General features: G+C 38.4%; 1 protein-coding gene across 1 annotated transcript; it reads right to left on the reverse strand.

The window, feature by feature from the left end:
- Nucleotides 1-1,023: 1,023 nt before the first annotated feature.
- Nucleotides 1,024-22,348, reverse strand: fbxl20 (F-box and leucine-rich repeat protein 20; the record flags this gene model as incomplete). Its single annotated transcript, XM_055152606.1, has 13 exons — nt 1,024-6,714; nt 11,679-11,891; nt 12,316-12,372; nt 12,720-12,764; nt 13,145-13,205; nt 14,953-15,083; nt 16,257-16,331; nt 17,654-17,780; nt 17,850-17,945; nt 18,821-18,889; nt 21,142-21,236; nt 21,677-21,751; nt 22,280-22,348. Coding segments are annotated over 13 exons (1,221 nt in total), but the record flags the coding sequence as incomplete, so codon positions are not given.
- Between the last annotated feature and the right edge of the window lie 503 nt (nt 22,349-22,851).

Below are 22,851 nucleotides of genomic sequence, written 5' to 3' on the forward strand. Positions count from 1 at the left end.
GTCATTCAGAACTAGGGAATGCACCGATGTGATACTGAAAAATTTCCTTGATTGGATATTGGCTTCCAAATATCGGTTCGATATCCTGATTAATATAAATTGAAAGTCTCATAATGTTTGAACTTTGATTTACACAAAACTGTTCTGTAGTTACTTGAGAGATAAATACCAGCTACATAACAAATTTGGATCAGTTTTGTCTTATTTTGTTTTAGTTCAAAAGGAAATAAATGTTGTTTTTGAGTCTCTGTACTGGTATCATAAATCAGAGGTGGGACCAACCAACTTGTAATTTTGCAAGCCTCAAGTAAGTCTCAAGTCTTTGACCCCAAGTCTGAGTCAAGTCCCAAGTCAAATACAGGCAAGTTTAAGTTGAGTCTCGAGTCCCTGGCCCATAAATCCAAGTCAAGTCCAATTTGTCTGGTTTAAAGACTTGAAAGAGTTGCAGAAATGTAAATTTTTCCTTTTTAAATGTCTTGACAAGATATTAGTGTGAATCATTACAGTCAGAATAGAAAGAATTCAGAATTCAAAGTGCTTCTCAAGTCTTTTCAAGTCACAGGCCTCAAGTCCAAGTTGAATCCCAAGTTTTAACCCAATTAATCAAGTTAAGTCAAGTCCTAAAAGTAGTGACTCGAGTCTGACTTGAGTCCAATTCACGACTTGTATGTCCCCACCTCTGTCGTAAATATTTAAATCAAAAGTATCAGAATCGGTATCGACTGGATTGGTGCGTCTAATTCAATGTCAAAATGTAGATCACATTTTAAGTCAAATTCACAACAGTAGGCAAACATTTTAAGAAAATGAAATGCGATGTGTGATGAAAATTGCAGTGTTTTTTGTGAATTGCTACTTGCGACCATTCAGCTGTGCCCTATCGTGTTTGAAGGTGTCCGGTCTGACCAGGCTAGTGTCCAATATCCACTGTGTATTCAGAAAAAGCAAGGCAATGAAATTAAAGGGAGAAAAGTCAGATTCTGTGGCAAACGTCGCCGTAAATGATCTTCTTCTCCGAGATGGTAACATTCAATATTTTAACTCCTCCACAGACACTTGTACCACACATGTACCACAATTGCACAAATGCCAATAAACCCCCCTCCCATTCCCAAAAAATAAAGACTAAACATTTTACAACATTACACTCTTAAACAACAAAAACTTGGAAGAGGGCTTAAAAAAAATTTAAAGGTTCTATATTACGCAAAATTAACTCTTGTGAGCTTTAAGTTATGTTAGAATGTTGTTACCTCAACCAAAATATACCTGGAGTTGTGTTTTGTTTCATTCACTTATCAAAAATCCATCCATCCGAAGCTCAAAATGCTCTGTTCCACCTTGTGATGTCATGCAGTTTTCAATTACCAGCTTACCTTTAGTTCAGTAGAATTTGACAATTCCAAGCCTGAAATTATCCAAATGATTCTAGTGAAAGTGAGCACAGCGGAGCACTTCCTGTATTATCAAAAGATTTTCTGTTTGAGAGAAGTATATGCTTAAACATGCAGGATTTGTGTGTAAAAATGTGTCATTGAACAAAACAAAACACAACTCCGGGTATGTCTGTGATGAGGAAACAACATTATAACGTGGATCAGAAAACGGCGTAATATAGGCCCTTTAATCCGGAGATACTGAACTGAATTTTCTGAAACACAACTCAATCCAAACCACGCCAAAAACAGAAAATGCCACAGAAGAGAAGAAATCTAGAGAGAGGTGGAAAAGCAGATGTGAAATTTGGACAAAAAAGCAATAAAATACGATTATAAAATTAAACAGGACATAGTAGAGCGGGTGAGAAGGAAATGCAAATCACTGCAAAAATGAAAACCCACATTAGTTAAAATTGATCAAAATGAAGGATATTAATCTTGGTTTGAGCAGACTTGACGTATTTAGACTCTTAAGAAGTTGATCTGGCTTGTCAAACTTCTCTCAAGGTAAATCAGTCTGGTTTCATTTCAGTAATTTCAAAAGTGGAGTAAGAAAATTCCTCTTTGCTAACAAATTAATAAATAATCCCAAAAAGTCAATAACATAATAAAATAGCCAATGTTAGTGTTGGTTGAGACTACAAGTATCAACAAAAAGTCACAGTTTATGAAAGATTACAGTGGAAGTTTGTTCTATTTTGAACAGACTTTAAAAATTAACCACCGCGTTTCAAATAGGAAGTAAACATGGCTGCTCTTGTGGCTCCAGTGACTCTGGCTCCAATTCACTTTGTATCGAAAAACTAACTGCTGCTGTCAGGCTCCTCACTTTTCTGTTAAAATGTTCGTATTAACTCGCTCTGCGTGATCCTGGTGTTTTTATTTCGCTATTTTGTCTGTAAATAAATTCTTGTTTCTAATACGGAACAGGCTCCAAGTTTGCCCCTGTAACTGCCGGCCTCGATGAGCTTCATTTGACTGGAGCTGAATGCTATAGATGACATCACATTCTCTTTGTCCACTTCTTTATACAGACTATGGTTTTAGATCAACTATTTTTTTGAATCTTTTTCACTATAGTCAGTGTACTTGATATTCTAAGTGTGCATTTACCTCAAAACTCAATTTTTACCTTAGTCAGTTTTTCCATACCTCCTATACCTCAAGGACATTAGGATAATTTCCCAAAATACCATGAAACACTCTAAATAAAGCAACTAAGCGAACCCAAACCCAAAATTAAGACAAATATTCAAATTTCAAACCATTTTAACTCATGTGGGTGTTGAATTTTACAGTGTACTTTTCCAATGGGGCGTTGAAGTCCATAAAAGCCCTCCGCTTGCTATGATCAATCAGAAGGCCAATTTTACACCTCCATTGTTCATGTGTCATGTCTTTTCCATCCGCAGCAATTTTGTCCTTTGCAAGGCATCATGGGAGTTCAAGGGTCGCTGTCACTTCAAATGAAAAAGGACATACTTTTTTTTGATTGCGTGTAGTTTTCGAAGTTGTAGTCTTTTTGCATTGTCCCGGCAAATAGGATACATAATGTCGTCATGATTTTGTCTTTTTTTTTCAAACCAGCCAGCATCTTATTTCACAGTTCCAAGATGTCTGACATTTTGAATTTTCTTTACACATTTTTTTCCATTGTTTTCATAGTTCAAAATACTCCTCTCCATTGCATTCATGTTCTGTCTTCGCTGGCTTTTTCTCGACTAGGACTCTTGGTGTCCGCACATTTCGATTTTTTAAAAAACTAGAGATGTTACATGCAACATTTGGCATCTTCTCCATTCTCTGCGTATAGGCGAAATCCGTGAAATCCATTCTTTAGAAAAATATTGTTTTTTTTTTATTCTTCTGATTGTAACAGAGAGACAGAGAGAGGTGTATTGGCAAGCAGGATTTCAATCTACGTTTCTGTGTTAGTAAAATCAGTCTCCGCCTCCTTTTTTAATTCTAAAGTGTCAAGTTTTTATTTATAGAAGAGAGTTTACCAAAAGGAGAAAAATGTCCAGCAAGTTCAAATATACAACTTGAATGAGGAAAGTGCAATGCGTACAACTTAAAGGTATATATTTTAGTTTGTTTGTAGCTATATTGTAGTTAATTTGGTATGATAGTGTCTGAAAATCTGCTTAAAATTATTTGAATTGAAGTGCTGTTTCTATGGTGGCCCAACATACTTCTACTACAGTACTACTGGGGAAAAAATACATTCAAACAGACATGAAAAAAAAGAATTAGCCATTATTTTTAAGTGGTGTTTGTGCCATATATATGTCCCAATCAGGCACCTATAGTTTGGGTTTTCTGTATTTACAACTGTAAAGCAAAAAGTTGATGTTATCTACTTTTATTGCCTTATTTATACAAAAAATCATATACTTTTGCTACTTAAGTCATTGGTAGTATTAAAGCTATTATTCTATATGTTGTTCATTGGACCCTTTGGACCAAACAGGAGTGTGCATTATTGACAAAAAAAAGTCTATATATAAATTATTAATCTTAATTTTAATGCTATTCAGAAAATATTAAGGCAATACATCAGATATGTGCCAAAATGTGACTATAAATTGTCATGGTTGAGGTTCAAGTTAATAGTGATTAGACTTTAACAACAAAAATGCAGAATTATTGCTTAAACCCTGCACTGCAAATTAATTTTTTTCATTTTTTGCAAATTTAGTAACTTATTTTAATTATTGTTACCATTAATTATCATGTTGGTGACGATATTCTAATTTACAATTTCCTCAAAACCTCAAATCTATACTAACAATTTCTCATCTCTAAGACAAAGTTCAAATTCATTCAGTATACTACCGAACATTAGTCAGTATTTCAACTTACTGGACATTTTGAGCATTGGTACACCCTCTTCTATAGATAACCATAAGTGCAAACAACTGCAAAAGTATATTTTAAACCCCATAAGGTTTTCTGCTGTTATTCTTGTCCATTTTAAAGGCATCACGAGAGTTTAATGACCAGTTTTGCCTTTTGTGGTACGTATTAACACCACTATTGTTACTACACATTAATACAGGTCTGAATGCTGATCTTGTATATTATAGAGGTAGCAGAAAGTTGACCTTGAAACACTGTTGTTGTGGCTAATTTAACCCCCCCCCAAAATACTCAAAGTGCTAAATAAGTAAAGTTATTTGATTTTGTACAGTCCTTGTGTTTTTTTAAAGCTGCATTGTGCAACTTGTCTGGTGGAGGGTCCGTCAAATGCTTTTCTCTGTGGAGATGTTTCACAGTATGGTATTACACTTTTCAGTCTTCAAGTTACAGGTAAGATCTGTGGAGAGGCGACCCCGTTCACAAACAGAATGCTTGTTTTTTTTTAGATATTTTTGCGCTATAAAAACACGTGTAATTGAATAAATGTAAGGTAGAGCTGTTTAATGTCATACTGTGGAACATTCCAGACAGAGAAATGACATCCATAGAAACAAGCAGGTGATGAACTTTCCACCAGAAAAGTTTCACAATGTACCTTTAAGTTTAATTTGCTTTGGTGATCAAATTTATGGTTTGAAATTTAAGGTAATACTAGGTTGTTCATTTATTGCCTATTGCTAAGCTCCGCCTCCAAATGCCATGGACCAATCACATTCCTTGTACCTATAAAGTTTTCTTAATAGGACTTTCAAACTAAGATGTCAACAGTATACTTTGTAAGACTGAATTAAGTTTGACAATCACAAAGTCAAGTATGGAGAACTGATGATGCATTCTTAAGGAAGGGCATCAGGTTTTCAAATTATACCAAATTGATATGCAAATACCTGTAGAAATAACAGGAAGAAAGCGGATTATATTTGAAATCTAAATAAAATGTATGGACTATAGTGATTGGCTTGATAAACATTGGTTCAGTTTGAGACATTGTTAAAAATACAGTATTTTAAAGTCCATTTCTAGTTACAATAAGAACCAATCAAATGACTGAATAGAAAAAGTTGGGAGGAGCTTAGCAATAGGCCAATAATGTCATTACCCAATTTGAGTCCGAGCCAAATCTGCATCAAAATTCAATATACGGCAACCTATACACAGACAAACTACTTGTAATATGCTGTTTTATTTTCAGTTCAATCTGAGCCCAGCCCTCGTGTTATCAGCACATTTAACTGCTACAAAACCCAAGCAAACAGATCAGTGCAGAGATTAAGCCCATCTGATCTTTAATGTGTTTACAGTGATACGGCATTTTACAAGTGTTTTCCTAGAAATACAAGGCTTATGAAACTTTAAAGGTGTGATATTACGCAAAATTGACTCTTGTGAGCTTTAAGTCATGTTATATTGTTGTTACCTCCTCAAAAACAAACCTGCAGTTGTGTTTTTTTTCATTCGCACACGTCCGAGTAAACCTGCATTACTAGTCTTTCAGCATTTCCAAAGCTCAAAACACTCTGTTTCACCTTGTGATGTCATGTAGTGGTAGTTTTCAAGTTAACAGCTCCCTTTTACCTTTAGTTCAGTAGAGATCAAACAATCAATCTATCCAACTTTCATACAAAAAAAAAAAATGCAACAAAAAGCACACAAGAGATTGGCAATTCCAGAGTAGAAATTATCAAAATTATTTCAGTGAAGGTGTGCGTGGTTTAAAAACACAGTGGAGCACTTCTTGTGTTACCCTATGACATCACAAGGTGGAACAGAGCGTTTTCAGTTTGAGGAAGAACATTCAGGGTTTGTTTTTGACGAAGAAACAACAATATAACATAGATCAGAAAAAGGTGAGCTAAGGTTTCAACTGACAGATATTTTTAGCTCTTTCTGAGGAGTAAAATAATAAAAATAAAGCCAAGCTAAGGCCGACGCAAATTAGGCAAATGACTCAAATTGGGCAATGAAAAGTAGTATTCACCTATCCTAATCTACATCTGGTGTTTGTGAATTAATAATTTGGGAATGTTTGGAAAATTCACCTGTGTTTATTCAAAACGTCATCATTTTGTCTCTCTCCCTCTCTCTCTCTGCAGGTCCAGAAGGGAAAGAAAGGGGGCGGTGCTGGGGGCGCTGTGCATGTGAGCTTAGGTTTTGGGGGGGTGGGGCCGGCGGCTGTGGGCATCGACAGGTCAAAGGTCACAGGCCAAAGGTGAAGGTGGGGGAGTGAGGAGGGGGGGGAGTCTTTGCATCATAGGAGGACACAGCAGCGGCAGAATCTCTGACGACTGCCCCCCACAGACGGAGGGGGGGTGACCGGGGCAAAGTACGCGTGCACTTTGATGTTGGGCAGGTGAGTCTGTGGAAAACAACAAGAACAACTGTTAGAATTGATCCCTCGGTGTGTGATGCCAACTGTAAGCACTGCTCTGTCTGAGGCTTGTTACACTTTAATTTAACACAAGCTCACTAGAAAGAGCTGACTTGGGTAGAACTAAAACAGGTGAGATGATTTTGTGCTGCTAAACAAATCTGACCACACCTCAGTTCTCTTTCCTCGCTTCCTTCTCCTTGATTCTGCAGGAAATGGGTGAGGAAGTCCCACCCAGAGAGGAGACAAAGAGAGGAGAGAGGATGTAAACTCCTCACTGAGACCAATAAAGTTTGATTCTTTTAGCTGATGTCTGCCTCTTGAAGCCTCCCTCGTGTTTACACCTTCACTCCGCGGTTTTCTTTGGGACACCACTTAATATGACGCATTTGATTGACAGCTGAAAAATGGAGGATCAAGGTGAGGAAGCGAGGAAAGAGAAATAAGAAGCCGCCAGAAATATAACTAACATTAGCCAACAGTTGTTCAGTTAGTCACTCTCAAGTTTTTGTTGAAAAAAACCCCCAAAAAAACCCACATAAAAAGGACCATGAATGCTTGAACTGATCACTGGCTCGTGTGTTGTATGTTTAAATACATTTTTGCTTTCAGTCTATTTGCATTATAATTCTTCCTTGACACAATCATTTAAATTTTAACAACAAAACAGTGACTTTAATATTTCTATTCACCTGTCAGGTTCTGATTCACTACTAGTTGGCAGAAGATCCGGTCCGGTCACATTTAAGGACTGAGTGCACAACAGGAAACGGGAAACAGGAAATGTATTACCTTTACCCATTTACCATAAATTTCTGTTAGGCATAAACGTTAATAAAAATGCCGAAGTGTGCAAAATGATTACAAAAATAAAACGCATAATAGGTAATAATTATGTAAAATAGAATGTAAAAAAAACCTGCAGCTAATATAGTCCTGACCAAAACCTAGCAAAATCTGGAAGCGCTGCACTGCTGTAGCTCACTGCTCCTGACAGGCTGCCCCAGTGGCACAGGTTGAAGGATGAGTCAATAAAGTATACTTTATCCTAACCTTACCTTTTTATATCCAACTGTCCTCTTATATTATACGCAGGATTGACTCTTGTGAGCTTTAAGCCATGTTATGTTTCCTCCTCAAAAACATACCTAGAGTTGTGTTTTGTTTCATTCATACATGTCTGAGTAACCCTTTATCTTTACTCTAATTCTGTCTACATCTCTACAACTGTTCTGTTCCACCTTGTGATGTCATGAAGTGGTAGTTTTCAAGTTAACAGCTACCTTTTACCTTTAGTAAAATGGAGATTGGCAATTCCAAAGTGCATGAGTGCTTTGAGTTTGAGAGAATAACCCAAATACGCATGTTTTTTGTGTTGACATGTATGAATAAAACAAAACATAACTGCAGGTATGTTTTCATGAGTAAACAACTTAACATAGATCAGAAAATAGTGTAATATAGGCCTTTTAAGCAAGCTCCTATTCAGACAGATGCTCATATACTTTCAGCTGATAACAAAAATGCATGAAGAACTCTGGTACTGATACAAAAAAGAGCTCATTTGTTACATATTTTTAATGTCTGGTTTTACTGATGACACCTGTGTTCAAACCTCAGGCTAATGAGATAGCAGTCACCAGAGCGCACATCCTTCTAACCTTCACAACGTTTTAGAATCATGATTCAATGTTTCTGTGGGAGGACAAGTCTCTGACAACACAGTTACATAATTATGGAGATCTGTGGATGCCTCTTGACTTTTAACAGACAAAATATTTCTACTTGTTTTGAGGGAAATTACGGACAGCGGAGACAAGAGCAAAACCACCTACGAAGGCTGAAAGGTTCACTGTGTAACTTTTCTGGAGGAGGGCCTGCCACTTAATGCTTATTCTACAGTATGGAAATAAACTTGGTATTCACAATGGAGACAGGTTAATGGTCATATCTATGGAAACGCAAGCCTGCAGATGGTGCAAATTCATGTTTTATTAAGGTATTGTTAAGCTATAAAAGATTTGTAGCTAAACATATGCAAGGGAAATACTGTATGTTTAATGCTCTACAGAGGAGCATTCTAGGCGAAGAAATAACATCTCCATGGAGACAAACAAGCAGCACTGTGTAACCTTAGAAGTTACACAGTGCACATTTAAAGAAGATGTGCTTTGGTGTGTTATACATTAGTAGTTATAATATGACATACACTGGGTCATTATGTTGTATTGCAGGCATTTCAAATATCAATATTGATCTAAAATTACTTTAAAAAGAAACATGTCTTGCTGATGTCTGGGTTGGAAAATTGCCCAGTGTGATATTAGGAGCCAATTCCAGACTGCCCCTTTATAGTAAGTAGCTGTAAATGTCATCACAACTCAAGGTCCTGTTGGCTCCACCTATGGATAGCTGCAGAACACACTAGCGATCAGCGGATAAAAATAAAAAATAAAAATGATAAGAAAATGACTATGTAAAGCTGCTGAATCCTACATGATTAGTGATTAGTGATTATTTAGGAGCACAAAGTAAGTACAAAGCAGTGGGTGTGTACCAGGGGGGTGAAAATGGAATATAAAAGATTAAACATGCACAAATCACGCTAAATACAACTTTGGTTGAGTAAATAAGAAGGGAAAATCAACTACAACATGGTAAAAAAAATATTCTGTCTCCTTTAAGTCTCAAATAACTATTGTACATTAAAGTACTTTATGGAATACTGTAGATATCACAGTATTTGATAACCACAAAGCTTAAAATGTTTAGTGTTTGGGCAGATAATGGAGCTTTTCTTTTTCTTTTTGTTCTAACCTTTTTCCTGACATCTGTTGGACTTTGTAATGATGTTTAGATACTGTATTGAAGGAGCTAAATACACAGGTTGATTTTGTTATAAATATCTTACAAAACTATAGCATATTGTAGTGTGTTAGGCAATTCTGCGTGTTTTCAAACCACCAACTCAAAACTTATTTTAAATGCCGAACTGAAGTCTGTTTCCCTTCAGCAAAAATGCATCCAAGGTTGAATACATTTTCCTTACTGTAAACAAATAAACATTGACTAATCCCTCTTGTCAGCAGTGACTCAGTGTTTACTTCAGTTACTGGTGCTTACATTTGATCTGAATCATCCGAGTGGTAAAGGGTATCACTGTTGCTACTAAGCAATGCTAATTTAGTTCATTCCTGTTTAATGTTACTGTGCTTGGGCGAATGAAGGCTGCATTAGAGCTAAATATGGGCTGTTTGCAATTCAAAACATATTCAGCATTTGGAGATGGTTGTATTACTGTTACCATGATTGCCTTGGCTCATACTGTCCAGGCAATGGCAGCTCCTCTGTGCCAAGAGCCATTATAATCACTTAAAAAAACTACATGAACTACACAGTGGATGTATACAATGCTGGCTAAGGGGTAAAATTCAACAATCCCCTGAGTTTAAGCTGTAGGGATACTTTATAGTCTCATTATTGCAGAGAAATTTGACCCATTCTTTAAGTCCGCCTGTCAGGAGCAGTGGGTGAAACCAGGACAACCTCAGTCTAAACTCTTTTATTGTGAACCTTTCAAACACGGTTCTTGGTCCTGTACTCTTCCTAGCAGTTGTCCTGGTATAGTCCCCAGTTTAGTTCCTGGTTTAGTCTCCAGTTTAGTTCTCAGTTTAGCCCTACTTTGTCCTGCTTTTGTCCCTGCATTAACTTTGGCTGAGTCTTTCTTTAATCCTGGTTTTAGTCCCGTTTTGTCCTTCTTTGGTCCCTGTTACACTTACCAATAGCGTCCTGGGTCAGTCCCTGATTCAGTCCTGCATTAGTCCTGGTTTAGTATTTCTTTAGTTCCAGGTCTAGCTTTAGCTCCACTCACCCGTAGCCTGTTAATGTCTGTGTGAGTAATCTGATGGTGCCTCCATGTCCTAGTTTAACCCTGCTTCAGTTTCTAGTAAGTCCCCGGTTCTGTCCCCGGTTCTGTCCCCGGTTCTGTCCCCGGTTCTGTCCCCGGTTCTGTCCCCGGTTCTGTCCGTCTTTAGTCCGTCTTTAGTCCGTCTTTAGTCCGTCTTTAGTCCGTCTTTAGTCCGTCTTTAGTCCGTCTTTAGTCCGTCTTTAGTCCGTCTTTAGTCCGTCTTTAGTCCGTCTTTAGTCCGTCTTTAGTCCGTCTTTAGTTCTGGTTAAATTTTTCTTTCTTAAGTCCCTAGTTTAGTTTGTAGCCTCTTTATGCCTGCGTGAGTGATCTGCTGGCAGTTGTCCCAAAGTCCTGGTTTATCAGTCCATATTTTTAATCATGGTTTAGTCCTTGGTTTAATCTTTTCTTCAGTCCGTCTTCAGTCCGTCTTCAGTCCGTCTTCAGTCCGTCTTCAGTCCGTCTTCAGTCCGTCTTCAGTCCGTCTTCAGTCCGTCTTCAGTCCGTCTTCAGTCCGTCTTCAGTCCGTCTTCAGTCCGTCTTCAGTCCGTCTTCAGTCCGTCTTCAGTCCGTCTTCAGGCCGGTCCTTCTCCAGTCCTCTTTATGCCTGTGTGGGTGATCTGCTGGCAGTTGTCCCAAAGTCCTAGTTTATCAGTCCATATTTTTATGATGGTTTAGTCCTTGGTTTAATCTTTCTTTAGCCCTGGTAGAGTCCCTGGTAGAGTCCCTGGTAGAGTCCCTGGTAGAGTCCCTGGTAGAGTCCCTGGTAGAGTCCCTGGTAGAGTCCCTGGTTGAGTCCCTGGTTGAGTCCCTGGTTGAGTCCCTGGTTGAGTCCCTGGTTGAGTCCCTGGTTGAGTCCCTGGTTGAGTCCCTGGTTGAGTCCCTGGTTGAGTCCATCTTGAGTCCATCTTGAGTCCATCTTGAGTCCATCTTGAGTCCATCTTGAGTCCATCTTTAGTCCATCTTTAGTCCATCTTTAGTCCATCTTTAGTCCATCTTTAGTCCATCCTTCTTCAGTAGCTCTTACATTAGCCTTCTCCCAACTCACCCGTAGCCTCTTGATGCCCGCGCGGGTGATCTGCTGGCAGTCGTACAGCTCTATGCGGTCCAGGCTGTGGCAGGTCTTCAGGTGCTCCAGGGAGGCGTCTGTGATCAGGGGGCAGTTGTCCAGTTCGATCACCTCGAGACGGTCGTGAGCACAGGGCCCGCTCCCCAAGTGTCTGATCCCATCGTCTGTAATGAGCTCACAGTGGGACAAACTCTGTGGAAAATCATACAAAAATGGTGAATAGCTCAAATTATACTAATAAATCTATGTGTCATAATTTACAATTTTCTCTCTCTTGAGATTTTAATTCTAACCCTTTAAAGGCCAGAAGAAGGATAGATTGGCAGTTTTAGTTAGTTATTTAATTTCAATAATTTTACTTTTAATTTACCATTCAGAATTTTTTTAAACTTTTTTCTTCAACTTAAGGTGCACTAGGGGACTTTGGTAGAGAGTCCGCTTCCTCCTTATCGCTATGGGGATGATATTGCCTTGACTGTTCCACTGTATGAGGTCGCCTCCCCTTAGATCTGACCTACAATGTAACCTGTTGTTATACAGTGGCATATCTCCCACCAAAAAAGTTACACACTTACATATTTAACAATATGAAATACAAAAGTGAGGATTTTCTTACCAAGACTTGCAAACGGGGGCAGTGGATGGACAGCTGGATGAGTGTCCCGTCTGTGATCTGGTAAAAATAAATCAATTAGTCAATTTATTTAATTATCTGCGTATTCAGCACATAACATACAGTTTTTCATATTACACTATTTTCTGATCTATGTTATAATGTTGTTTTTTCATCAAAACATACCTTGAGTTGTGTCTTGTTTCATTCACACATGTTTAACACAGAAACCCTGCGTATTTAGGCTGATTTCTTCTCTCAAAAGAAAACACTACATGACAAACAAGGCATTCTGACCGTTGGAGATGTAGACAAACTACTCAAACATGTCTGAATGAGACCAAACACAACATGGCACTTATAAGAGTCAATTTTGCATAATATAGGTCAGGTGTAAAGAAGGTTACCTGGACACATTCTTCTAAATCCATCTTCTCCAACTCATGACAATTCTAAAACAGAAACATTACAAACATGATTACGCATAAATCATTTGGGTCTAAGACTGCACCATAATTATTTGTACAGCTGTCATGATATTAGTCTCAAGAACTGAATTAGCAATATCATGAAAAGTCTTATAGAGATAAGGTTTCTAACACTGTTGGAAAGCAACTGTTGGAAAGTAAAAACTGGATTGATGAAAAAAAATTATAATAATAACAACTTATAGTAAAAGTGCTCATAATTGTAGATTTAACCATTTTGGGATTTAACATCATCATGACATTTCCCTGTGACAGTTTTTGAGTTTGTAGGAATTGGAAACTAAACCAGGACTCTCAGGTTGCTTTTGCCGTCTTTGGTCAAAAAAAACAGGACACAGACTCACCCGTGCTAATGTAGTGAAGCCAACGTCTGTAAGCTGAGAGCAGCGTGCCACCTCTAATATTCTGAGGAGGAAGAAAACAGAGTTACACTAGAACAGACTTAAAGGTGCACTGAGTAACTTTTCTGGTAGAGTTACTCTGGTACGGTTACTACACCACCAAGCCAATTTAAAGGTTATATCTGTGAAGAAGTGACCCACTCACAGTAAGAACACATGTTTTTAAAGGTATTTTTGAGCAATGAAAACACCCATAATTAATAATACATCTTATATTTTATATTTATATAATAAATGGGATCTTATATTTTATATTACAGACAAAGAAATAGGATCTCCATGGTAACGATCTCCAACCTGAAAAGTTATGCAGTGCACCTTTAAGTGCAGTCAGGAGCAAGAAAGGGACTGTGAGGAAAAAGACTGTATTATGTATTATCTTATGTTTGAGTATAGTTATTGCTAGGGTTGTCAAAAGTATAGATGCATGTATAGTATATAAATCAGATAATAATCAATACTAAAAGTAATATCAAGACTAGATACTCATTTGAGAATTCTTGAACAGTTTTTAGTGTAATTTTGAGCTATATCTGAACTAGTATAAGATCTCACGGTAACATTAAAAAAGTGCTGTTATTTTGTATGAAAATGACATTCCATTACTAAAAAATTAGCATGTAGTAACATAATTGGTATCGAGTATTAAGCCAATTCCTTAGTATGAAATCGGGTTTAAAATTTTAGTTTGGTGACAGCACTAATTATAGCTCCAAACAGATTAAACATGATTAAACAGATGTCATTGTAATAAAATTCTGATTAGAATATGTTCTGAATTATATATTAAGTTAAGCCCTTAAAACCTGGAGAAAAGTAACAGAGACCAAAGAGTTGTCATATGCTGTTCCACAAGCATAAGTGGCACTGCTTTGTTAATGTATTCATAGCAGCAGAGCAGGTGTGTAGGAAAATAATCCTGTATCAACTCAAGTGACTCTTGAGATCCAATGTTTGACCATTTTGAATAAATGTTATAATATTTCCATGTGAATAATGAGAAATTATTTCCAGACCAAAAACGGACTAACCTGAGCTTGGGGCACACTGGCCGTGCATAATGCTGTGTAAACTTTAACTTTAGATACAATTTACATAATGTTAAAAGTTAAGTTATGACAGGTTTGACCTATCATATTCTGAAATAGACAGTTTAATCCATACATTGGGACATTCTCCACGGTACCAGATATGTTTATATCATATTATGGAATATTATAGAAAGGAACAACACTTTCAAATACGAGTCCGTTTCTTAAATTTCCATGCAGGTTGATGTTGAATGTACTTGAAGTGGGGGCAGTTTTGTACCAGAGTCTGGGGCATAGACAGTATATAAAAGGACATAGCTAACCCACTAGATGCCATGGTCCAAATAGGAAGTGTTCATTAGGTGAGCTTCCGGCTCCATCGACTCAAGTTTCCAATTAACTTTAGAGTGGAAAATTGTCACCCCTCTCTCTGTAACTCCTGCTGTGAGCCTCATCCTTTTGGTCTTAAAATTTTCATATTAACTGGCTCTAATTGATCCTGGTGCTTTCATTTTGCTATACTGTATATAAATAAATTCCTATATATAATAAATTCTTCCTAATATGGACCTGGCTGCAAATTTGCTCCTATAACTGCTAGCCTCGTGAGCTTCATTTGACTGGAGCCAAATGCTATGGGTGACATCCTTAGTCCACTTCTTTATACAGTCTATGGTCGGGGGCAGTTCTTATGTACCCGATTTGGGGGCAGTTGTCTACCTGAGTCGGGGGCAGTTCTGTCCCAGGGCGTGCAGGATGGCGTCTGTGATGTTGGCACACCCGGACACACAGAGCGACTGCAGCCGGTGACAGCCTCGACAGATGGTGATGAGGCCCTCGTCTGTGATCTGCTGCTCAGGACACAGACAGAGAGAGAAAGATGGACAGAGACAGAGAGAGATGGAGTCAGGTTTATGCTTCAACATTAGAGCTATGGAGATAAATGGCAAATGAAGTTACAATTAGCTAATGACAAAAGCAGTTTATTATGGAAATGAACACTTGGCCAGTCCAGTCACAGTTAGGGATGTTACAGTGTCATTTTAGTGCTTTAATTGTGACAGGAAAGATCACAATTTTACGATTATTTCCAATTATAGATGCTAATTTATAACCACTCCTATAGTGTCTGTTGTGTGAGCAGCTTTCTGGATGTTAAGTTCATTTGACAACAAATCTCTGCGTTTTACGATTGGTCACGATTATCTTGTGACCAAAATAATACACAATATTACATGTGCTGGGGAGAGCATCTGACATTAAAGGATCTGTAAAATTCTACTAAGGCTTTGGCCTAGTACTTTACAGTCAATCCAAGATGAAACCTGTAATTGAATTTCTAGCTAATGGTACATTCGTCCTTGCAACTAGACCACATCAAAATTGGGACCAAATTTGAAAATGAGCCTGGACGAGACTAGGACTAAATGAGGACTGGAACAGAACCACATCAAGACTACATCTGGACTAAACTAGGCTTGAAACATTTGCATCAACCAAGCAGGGTGAAAACTACGGATGAAATGACATGCAAATTTATGGATATGATGTTTTCACAATCTGCATCTTGAGGTATGATATTTATTACAATATTTTGTAAAGGCTAACAAACTTGTGAATACACTACTTTTTCCTTTAAAAACTGACTTGAGAAGCTTTTGGTTCTGTCATAAATTAAGATTTAATAACAGTTATTCCATTGTGTATATTGAACTGAAACAGAGCAAAGAATCACTGTATATATCGTTCCCTCTGTTTCTTTTAGCTATTGCTGCACCATAACAATGAATTTAAGCAAAGAGATTTGATACATTGTGATGGCCCACGATATTATTGAGAGACCTTTGATGGAACGATATCATGATATTTTGGTTATTGTTACATCCCTAGTGAATACAGAGTAATTCTTTCTATGCCGAGGGGCTATTTTATCTGGTAAATCAAAGTAGAGGCTGCTTATTATTTGGTAAAGCATAAAAATATAAACACATGCTCTTCTGTTATATTGTATTGTAGACACTTACTGAGCACGTCTGTAGGTTGAGTGTGACCAGCTCGGGACAGTGGGCTCCGATGTGTTTCAAAGCCTCGTCTTCGAGCTGTAACAGAGTTTATTTGACACATTTATGAAGTTCATAAAAACACAGTTGCTGCTTGTTGCTTGTTGACATATCAGGGCCACAGCGGCTGTTACCAGTTTCCCTTTGCTGGACAGGAAGTGAGCGTCTGTCTGTTTGGAGTGAAAACAAGAGGAAGTCTGAGCCCTAAACAGCCAACACAAACCTACTTAGAATATTTTTGAAATGACAATTTTTGGATCGCAAACTATTATTAGATTTTGTGGCCCTACAGTTTAACAGGCCAACTGAAGGGGAAATGCTTCACATACACTTCACATGTTAGAATCTATTTCAAATGCCAACCTTTTTGAAAATATTAATTGTCTATTCAACTATAGTATGCTGTAAATTTTGCACAGGTGGGTTTATACACTTTAAAAAAAATTAAAAATATTGCTTTGCCTGGAATTTTCCACAGTGTGGCATTAAACCTGTGTTAAACCTATCCACCTCCATGGAGACAAGCAGGTGCCTCTACAAGGACATACAGATCTGTGGAGAGGCGACACCACTCACAGTAAGAATGCGCATATTTTTCAAGGTAATTTGCAATAATAAAAAAAGACCTGTAATTGAATAAATGCATGATAGATTACTGGTATTTTAATGCCATACTGTGAAACAAATCTCCATGGAGACGAGCAGGAGAATGACCGCCCACCAGAAAACCTTCATAGAGAACCTTTAATAATGAGATCATATTATTGTTACCATACTCTGATATTATACTAAGGTACTACTAAAGGTCCAGTTTAAAGAAGATTGATACGTTTTGTTGAGCTGTTGTCATGGTTATAACTCAGATCCTCACCACCCAAACCAAAATAATCTCAGGCTTCCAAAGAATGCGATGAATCATTTGTATTGGTTAGTGTCGCCACAACAAACCCAGACAATTATGCACATTTTCATATTTTCACATTGCTGTTTTTAAAGGTGCATTGCTCAGCTTTTTCTGGTTGAGGGGCAGCTACCTACTTGTCTCCATGGAGATGTTATTGCTTTGCCTGGAATGTTCCATGGTATGACATTAAACATATCCATCTGGCATTTATTTATTATTATTACTAAAAAATACAATAATTCCTTCTGTGAATAGGGGCACCTCTCCACAAATCTGAACTGTAATAAAGCGTAGTGCTGTAACCTGCTTGTCTCCCTTGTGATAGATTTAATATGTACTGTGGAACATTCCAGACAAAGCAACAACATTTCCATGGAGACAAGCAGCTGGCGCACCCTCCACTAGACATGTTATGCAGTGCACCTTTAAACACAAAAACAAGGCACCCCGCCCATACCTGCGTGCACCCTTTGAGAAACAGTCCTTTGAGACCGGGACAGGACCGGACCAGAGCCTGGATGCCGTCCTTGGTCACCTGATCACACCACGAGATGTTGAGCTGCTCCAAGTTAGGACAGCCCTCACTGAAAACATAAAACAAATGTTGGTATGTGCAAAAAGTTGTTTTTTTAACTAATTTAGTCGTTTCTCACCTGAGCGCTTTGAGAGAAAGATTGGTGATTGAGGTACAAGAGGCGAGGTCCAGGTGCTTCAGTTTGGGGCAGAACTTACTGAGACTGTTACATGTGCTACAAAACGAGAAATATACACATTTGATTAAAAATAAGTGGTAATAAATACTTTGAAGTCATAACACAGAAGATGAAGGACAGGTAATGAATCAGTGATAAAATAAAATCTATATATTTGAAAATCTAGTTTAGTATAATGAAATTTGTGGATTTTATGCCTAATTGTAAAGGTAAGAGATATAAATCGATATTAAAATAGTTGTTTTAAAGATAGTATATTAAAAAGATGCGATTGTGTAAATTCCAGCATGATTCCATGGAAATAGAATGTTAAGACCATACTCTTGTTTTATGCCACACTATTGAAGATATAGTCAAAGGAACAATTTAGATGGAAACAAGAAGGGGCCAGGCTTGTGTAAGAAAACCAAAATGAAAAACGCTTTTACCTTATTTTAGTATATTTTTGGCTTAAACATACTGTCAGCCAGGCCGGCACCACCTGATGCCTCCGCTCAATTTCATTTCTCTCCAGCAACTAGTTCAGGAATCGGGATACACTAGACGGTTCATAAAAACCCCAGAAGTGCAAGTTCAGGCACTGGCCAATCAGCGAAGAGTCATACATTCTGTGTTGTCAACGATTCCCGAGATCGAGGATTTAAAACCCGAAAATAAAGAGAATGTTTGGTGAATTTCATCAAGGTTATTGCTCTTCTTCCTACGGGATTTGGGAAAAGCTTAATCTAACAGTTAGCCCTGTTAGCGGCGCATTACATACGTGACTATCAAACAGCAGCGATTGGTTAAATGATAAAAGTATTCGCCTACCGTTGAGCGAACAAATTCTAACACTGCAAGGTCAGACAGTTTCTATGAAGTGAATCCAGCTGATGAATCAGGCTAACATACTGTGGCTTTAATGTACAAACCTGTCAGTGATCTTGGTGCAGCCATTCAAACTGAGCAGTTCAATGTTCCTGCAGTTTTGGGCAAATGTCCTAAAGAAAAATACAGATTAGACATAAACAATTGTAAGTTCTCATTGGATTTAAACAACAATGACTTATGTTTCTAACATGAATATGTTAAAGAAAACCTATTGTGCTTGTGTCTGCTATACAGCTATAATCTATCTGGATCTAGATCATTATGATAGATAGATATTTTGTTGATCCTTAACGAAATATTAAAAATTATGTCATAATTTGAACATTTTAATCACAATATTCACCTAAAACGACTTATAAAAGAAACAAGCCTGCTGACTTCAGCGTAAGAAAAGAGCTGTGCCAAATTGGAGCTGACGTCAACGTAAATGTCATCACAACAAAGAGACGGCAACTCTAATGGATAGCTGCACATCATGCGGGCGAGACAGCAATTTATTTATTTTTATTCTTATCAAAATGACAACACAACGGTGCCAAATCCTACATGCATCACCAATTAAGGAAATAAAATTGGAGAACAAAGCTCATACAGAGCAGTGAGTTTATGTCTGTGGTGATAAAATTGGGGTGGAACGCAATATGGCGCCTTGAAAAAGTGTTTAAAGATTACTCAAACATGCACGAATCACTCAATATACAACTTCCAGAGGGTAAATGAGAAGAGGAAACCACTGTAAGATGGTTAAAAGCCCTGAAAAAAAAATAATTTTGAATAATAGGTCTGCTTTAATCCAAAACATCTTTTCCACTGAAATACTATCTGAATCATTTTACATTTTAATTGTGAACATCCATCATTTGTGTTTTGGAAATGATTAAATTACTGAAAGTTTTGCTTTGTCAGAAATTTTTATTTTTTTTTTACAGATTCTATACAGCATCAGTTGTCATTCCCATTTTACTCTACTACTACTTAAAATAACATAACCTAAAATAAGATAACTTCAGAAACTTTCCCTTTACTTGCCTACAAAGAGCACAATAAATAATGCAAGTTTTACAAATTGATTTTCAACATTTGTAACACTCATTCCATGTACCAGAACTGCCATCTCGTGACTGCTGCTTGTCCATATCGTCTCCATTATAGATTTTTATTGTGAGTTCAAAATAAAAAATGTTGCTTAAGGAAAATTACAGCATATACTAAATCGATTATGATGGTAGTATTTTCAAAGAAAGTGGGTAATGTAGATCAAAGAAGAAAAAGCTGTACCCTTGAATAGAAAATGGCTGTGTGGATTCCAGTCAGGAGTGTACAAATCAGATTAGTGTTAAGGGCACGGGCATTAGAGACAGCATTATCTCTTATGTGAATGTTATGCAAGATATTTTGTCGATTAATTCAATTGACAGTTGCATATATAACCCTTTGAACAAAATAATGTTCTCTTTTTCTTACTCTCTCTCTCACTCTGCCCCCCCCACCTCTGTTTTTCTCCCTCTCTTTCTCCCTTGATCTCTCCTTTGCTTTCTCTCCCTCTCTCGCTTTCTTTCTCCTTCTCACTCTACCCCTCCCTCTCACTCTTTCTGTTGCTCTCTCTCTAACCCTCTCTCCCCCCTCACTCTCTCTCTCTGCCCCCCTCTCTCTGTCTTTGTCTCTCTCCCTCTTTCCTTTGCTCTTTCTCTCCTTCTCTCTCCCCACTCTCTGCCCCCTCGGTCTCTCTCCGTCCGTGTCTCTCTCCGTCCGTCTCTCTCCGTCCGTCTCTCTCCGTCCGTCTGGCTCTCTCCGTCCGTCTGGCTCTCTCCGTCCGTCTGGCTCTCTCCGTCCGTCTGGCTCTCTCCGTCCGTCTGGCTCTCTCCGTCCGTCTGGCTCTCTCAGTCTGTCTGGCTCTCTTCGTCTGTCTGTCTCTCTTCGTCTGTCTGTCTCTCTCTCTCTCTGTCTGTCTGTCTCTCTCTCTCTCTGTGTGTGTCTCTCTCTCCCCCTTGGCCCCCCTGCCCCCTCTCTCCATCTGTCTCTCTCCCTCGACCTCTCCTTGGCTCTTTCTACCTCTCTCCCCCCGTTCTTCCTCTCTTCACACCTCTCTCTCTCCATTGCGCTCTCTCTCCCCCTCACTCTGTTGCTCTCCCCCCTCACTCCCTCTCCCCCTCTCCCTCTTTCTCTCTCCCCCAATCTCTATTTGTCTGTCTCTCCCTCCCCCTCCGTCTCTCCCTCCCCCTCCGTCTCTCTCCCTCCGTCTCTCCCTCCCCCTCCGTCTCTCTCCCTCCGTCTCTCTCTCCCTCCCTTCCACCCTCCCTCCCTCCCTCTCTTCCTCCTTCTCTCTCTCTCTCTCTCCCTCTCCACGGTCGGACCCCCTCACCTCAGGGCGCTGTCCCCCACGCCGAGACACCCCCGCAGGCTCAACTTCCTCAGGAACCCCCCGCATCGCTTTGAGATGTTCTCCACCACACGACCCTGTTTGGAAAAGAAATATAGATTTCCTTTAATCACCAGGATTCATAACACAGTAATTACTCTAAACATTACGATTGCTCAGGGGTAAAATGATAAACAACCATCGTCATTGAGAAACCTGTTTTAAAAGGTACATCATGTGTCTATATCTAAGTAAGTCTAACTTATCAGGTGAAGGGTCTGCCGCTTGTTTGTTTCCAAGGAGATGTCATTGTTTTGCACGGAAGGTTCCACAGTAAGGATTTAAACTACTTTGTCCATGCAAACAAGCAGGCACAACAGACAACTGCGCACTTTAAAGCAGCATGGGGAAGCTGGGTTAGAATATAAAAAAACTAGTCTTTCGAATTTGAGAATAAGCCAACCAAAGAACCGCAGAAGAGTATCTAAAAAAATCCAGTTTCTCTTCATCTGTGAACCTGAAAGTCTGTATATCTTACCTCAATATCTCTCTGGAAGTCAAAGAGGTCGATTCTCTGCCAGTTGCTGCCGTCTAATGCCAGGACGTTCCAGGACTGTGGACAAAATGGAAAAAACACAGCATTTTCAATAAAAGAGCCCATCTTATCTACTAATATATTAACTTTTCACATCACTTCCACATTTTTTTTACTTCAATGCAGTGCAATTCTAGCCAGTACCTAACAGTTCATATTTCAGCCTTACTTCGCATCCTCTCCGATTATTTGAAAGCACATTTTAGGGATATGCACTGAGTAAAATTTGCCACCATTGATTTACAGTTTTAAAATGTTGCTCTTAAAAATTGAATCTGAAAACAAAACTATTCCACTAGTAAAAATTATGTGGGCATCTGTATTGTACTGTACTGTCTTATTTATTGTTTTCTAAGTGTTGCTATAAGTTAAATCAACAATTCTAAAAACACAACTTTGTCAGTTTTGCACAGTCTCTCAGTTTCTCTCAGAGCCCAGTTTAGTCCTGATGTAGACTAGTCCTGGTTTAGTCCTACTCTAGTCCAGGTTTAGGTCTGGGTTTAGTTCCAGTTGGGTCCCAATTTTAAAGCGCTACAGAAGACTCACCCTGGAGACCTGAGCACAGCGGCAGAGCGTCACCACGTCCAGAAAAGAGAAGATTCTGCAAAAACAGTAAAAAAAAAACCCAAACAAAACAGTGACATTTCAGACATTTTTATCACAGAGATTTGACCTTAAAGCGACTCCCCCTCGACACTGAGCTGTGAGTAAACTGACTAATACTGTCAAGAGAGCCACTTCAGTGTTACTCTGTCTGAAGAATTACTTTAGAAAATGTGTTTGAAGAGGAATGTTAAATAGAGCTGGGCAATACAGTGATAAAAAGCAAATCGTGATATTACTGTTACAACCAGGATTCACCATTCCTCTATTAAAAGATACAATATGTGACTTTTTTGGATGTGGCGTGTCACCTGCACTATTCCATGGAAATAGAAAGTTAAAAATGACAGTCTCCATGAATATAGATAGGTTTTATGCCATACTGTGGAAGATTATAGCCAAAGGAACAACATTACAATGGAAGCAAGCATGAAAAGGCCCTTGTTACATACTGTGGCTTTAATGGAGCCGTTTGCTCAAACATTTTTTTCACACTCACTCCTCCCAAATATTGT

This window comes from Boleophthalmus pectinirostris, unplaced genomic scaffold (assembly GCF_026225935.1).
Source record: "Boleophthalmus pectinirostris isolate CB_2022bp ecotype Guang Dong unplaced genomic scaffold, ASM2622593v1 HiC_scaffold_17, whole genome shotgun sequence".
Lineage (NCBI taxonomy): Eukaryota > Metazoa > Chordata > Actinopteri > Gobiiformes > Gobiidae > Boleophthalmus > Boleophthalmus pectinirostris.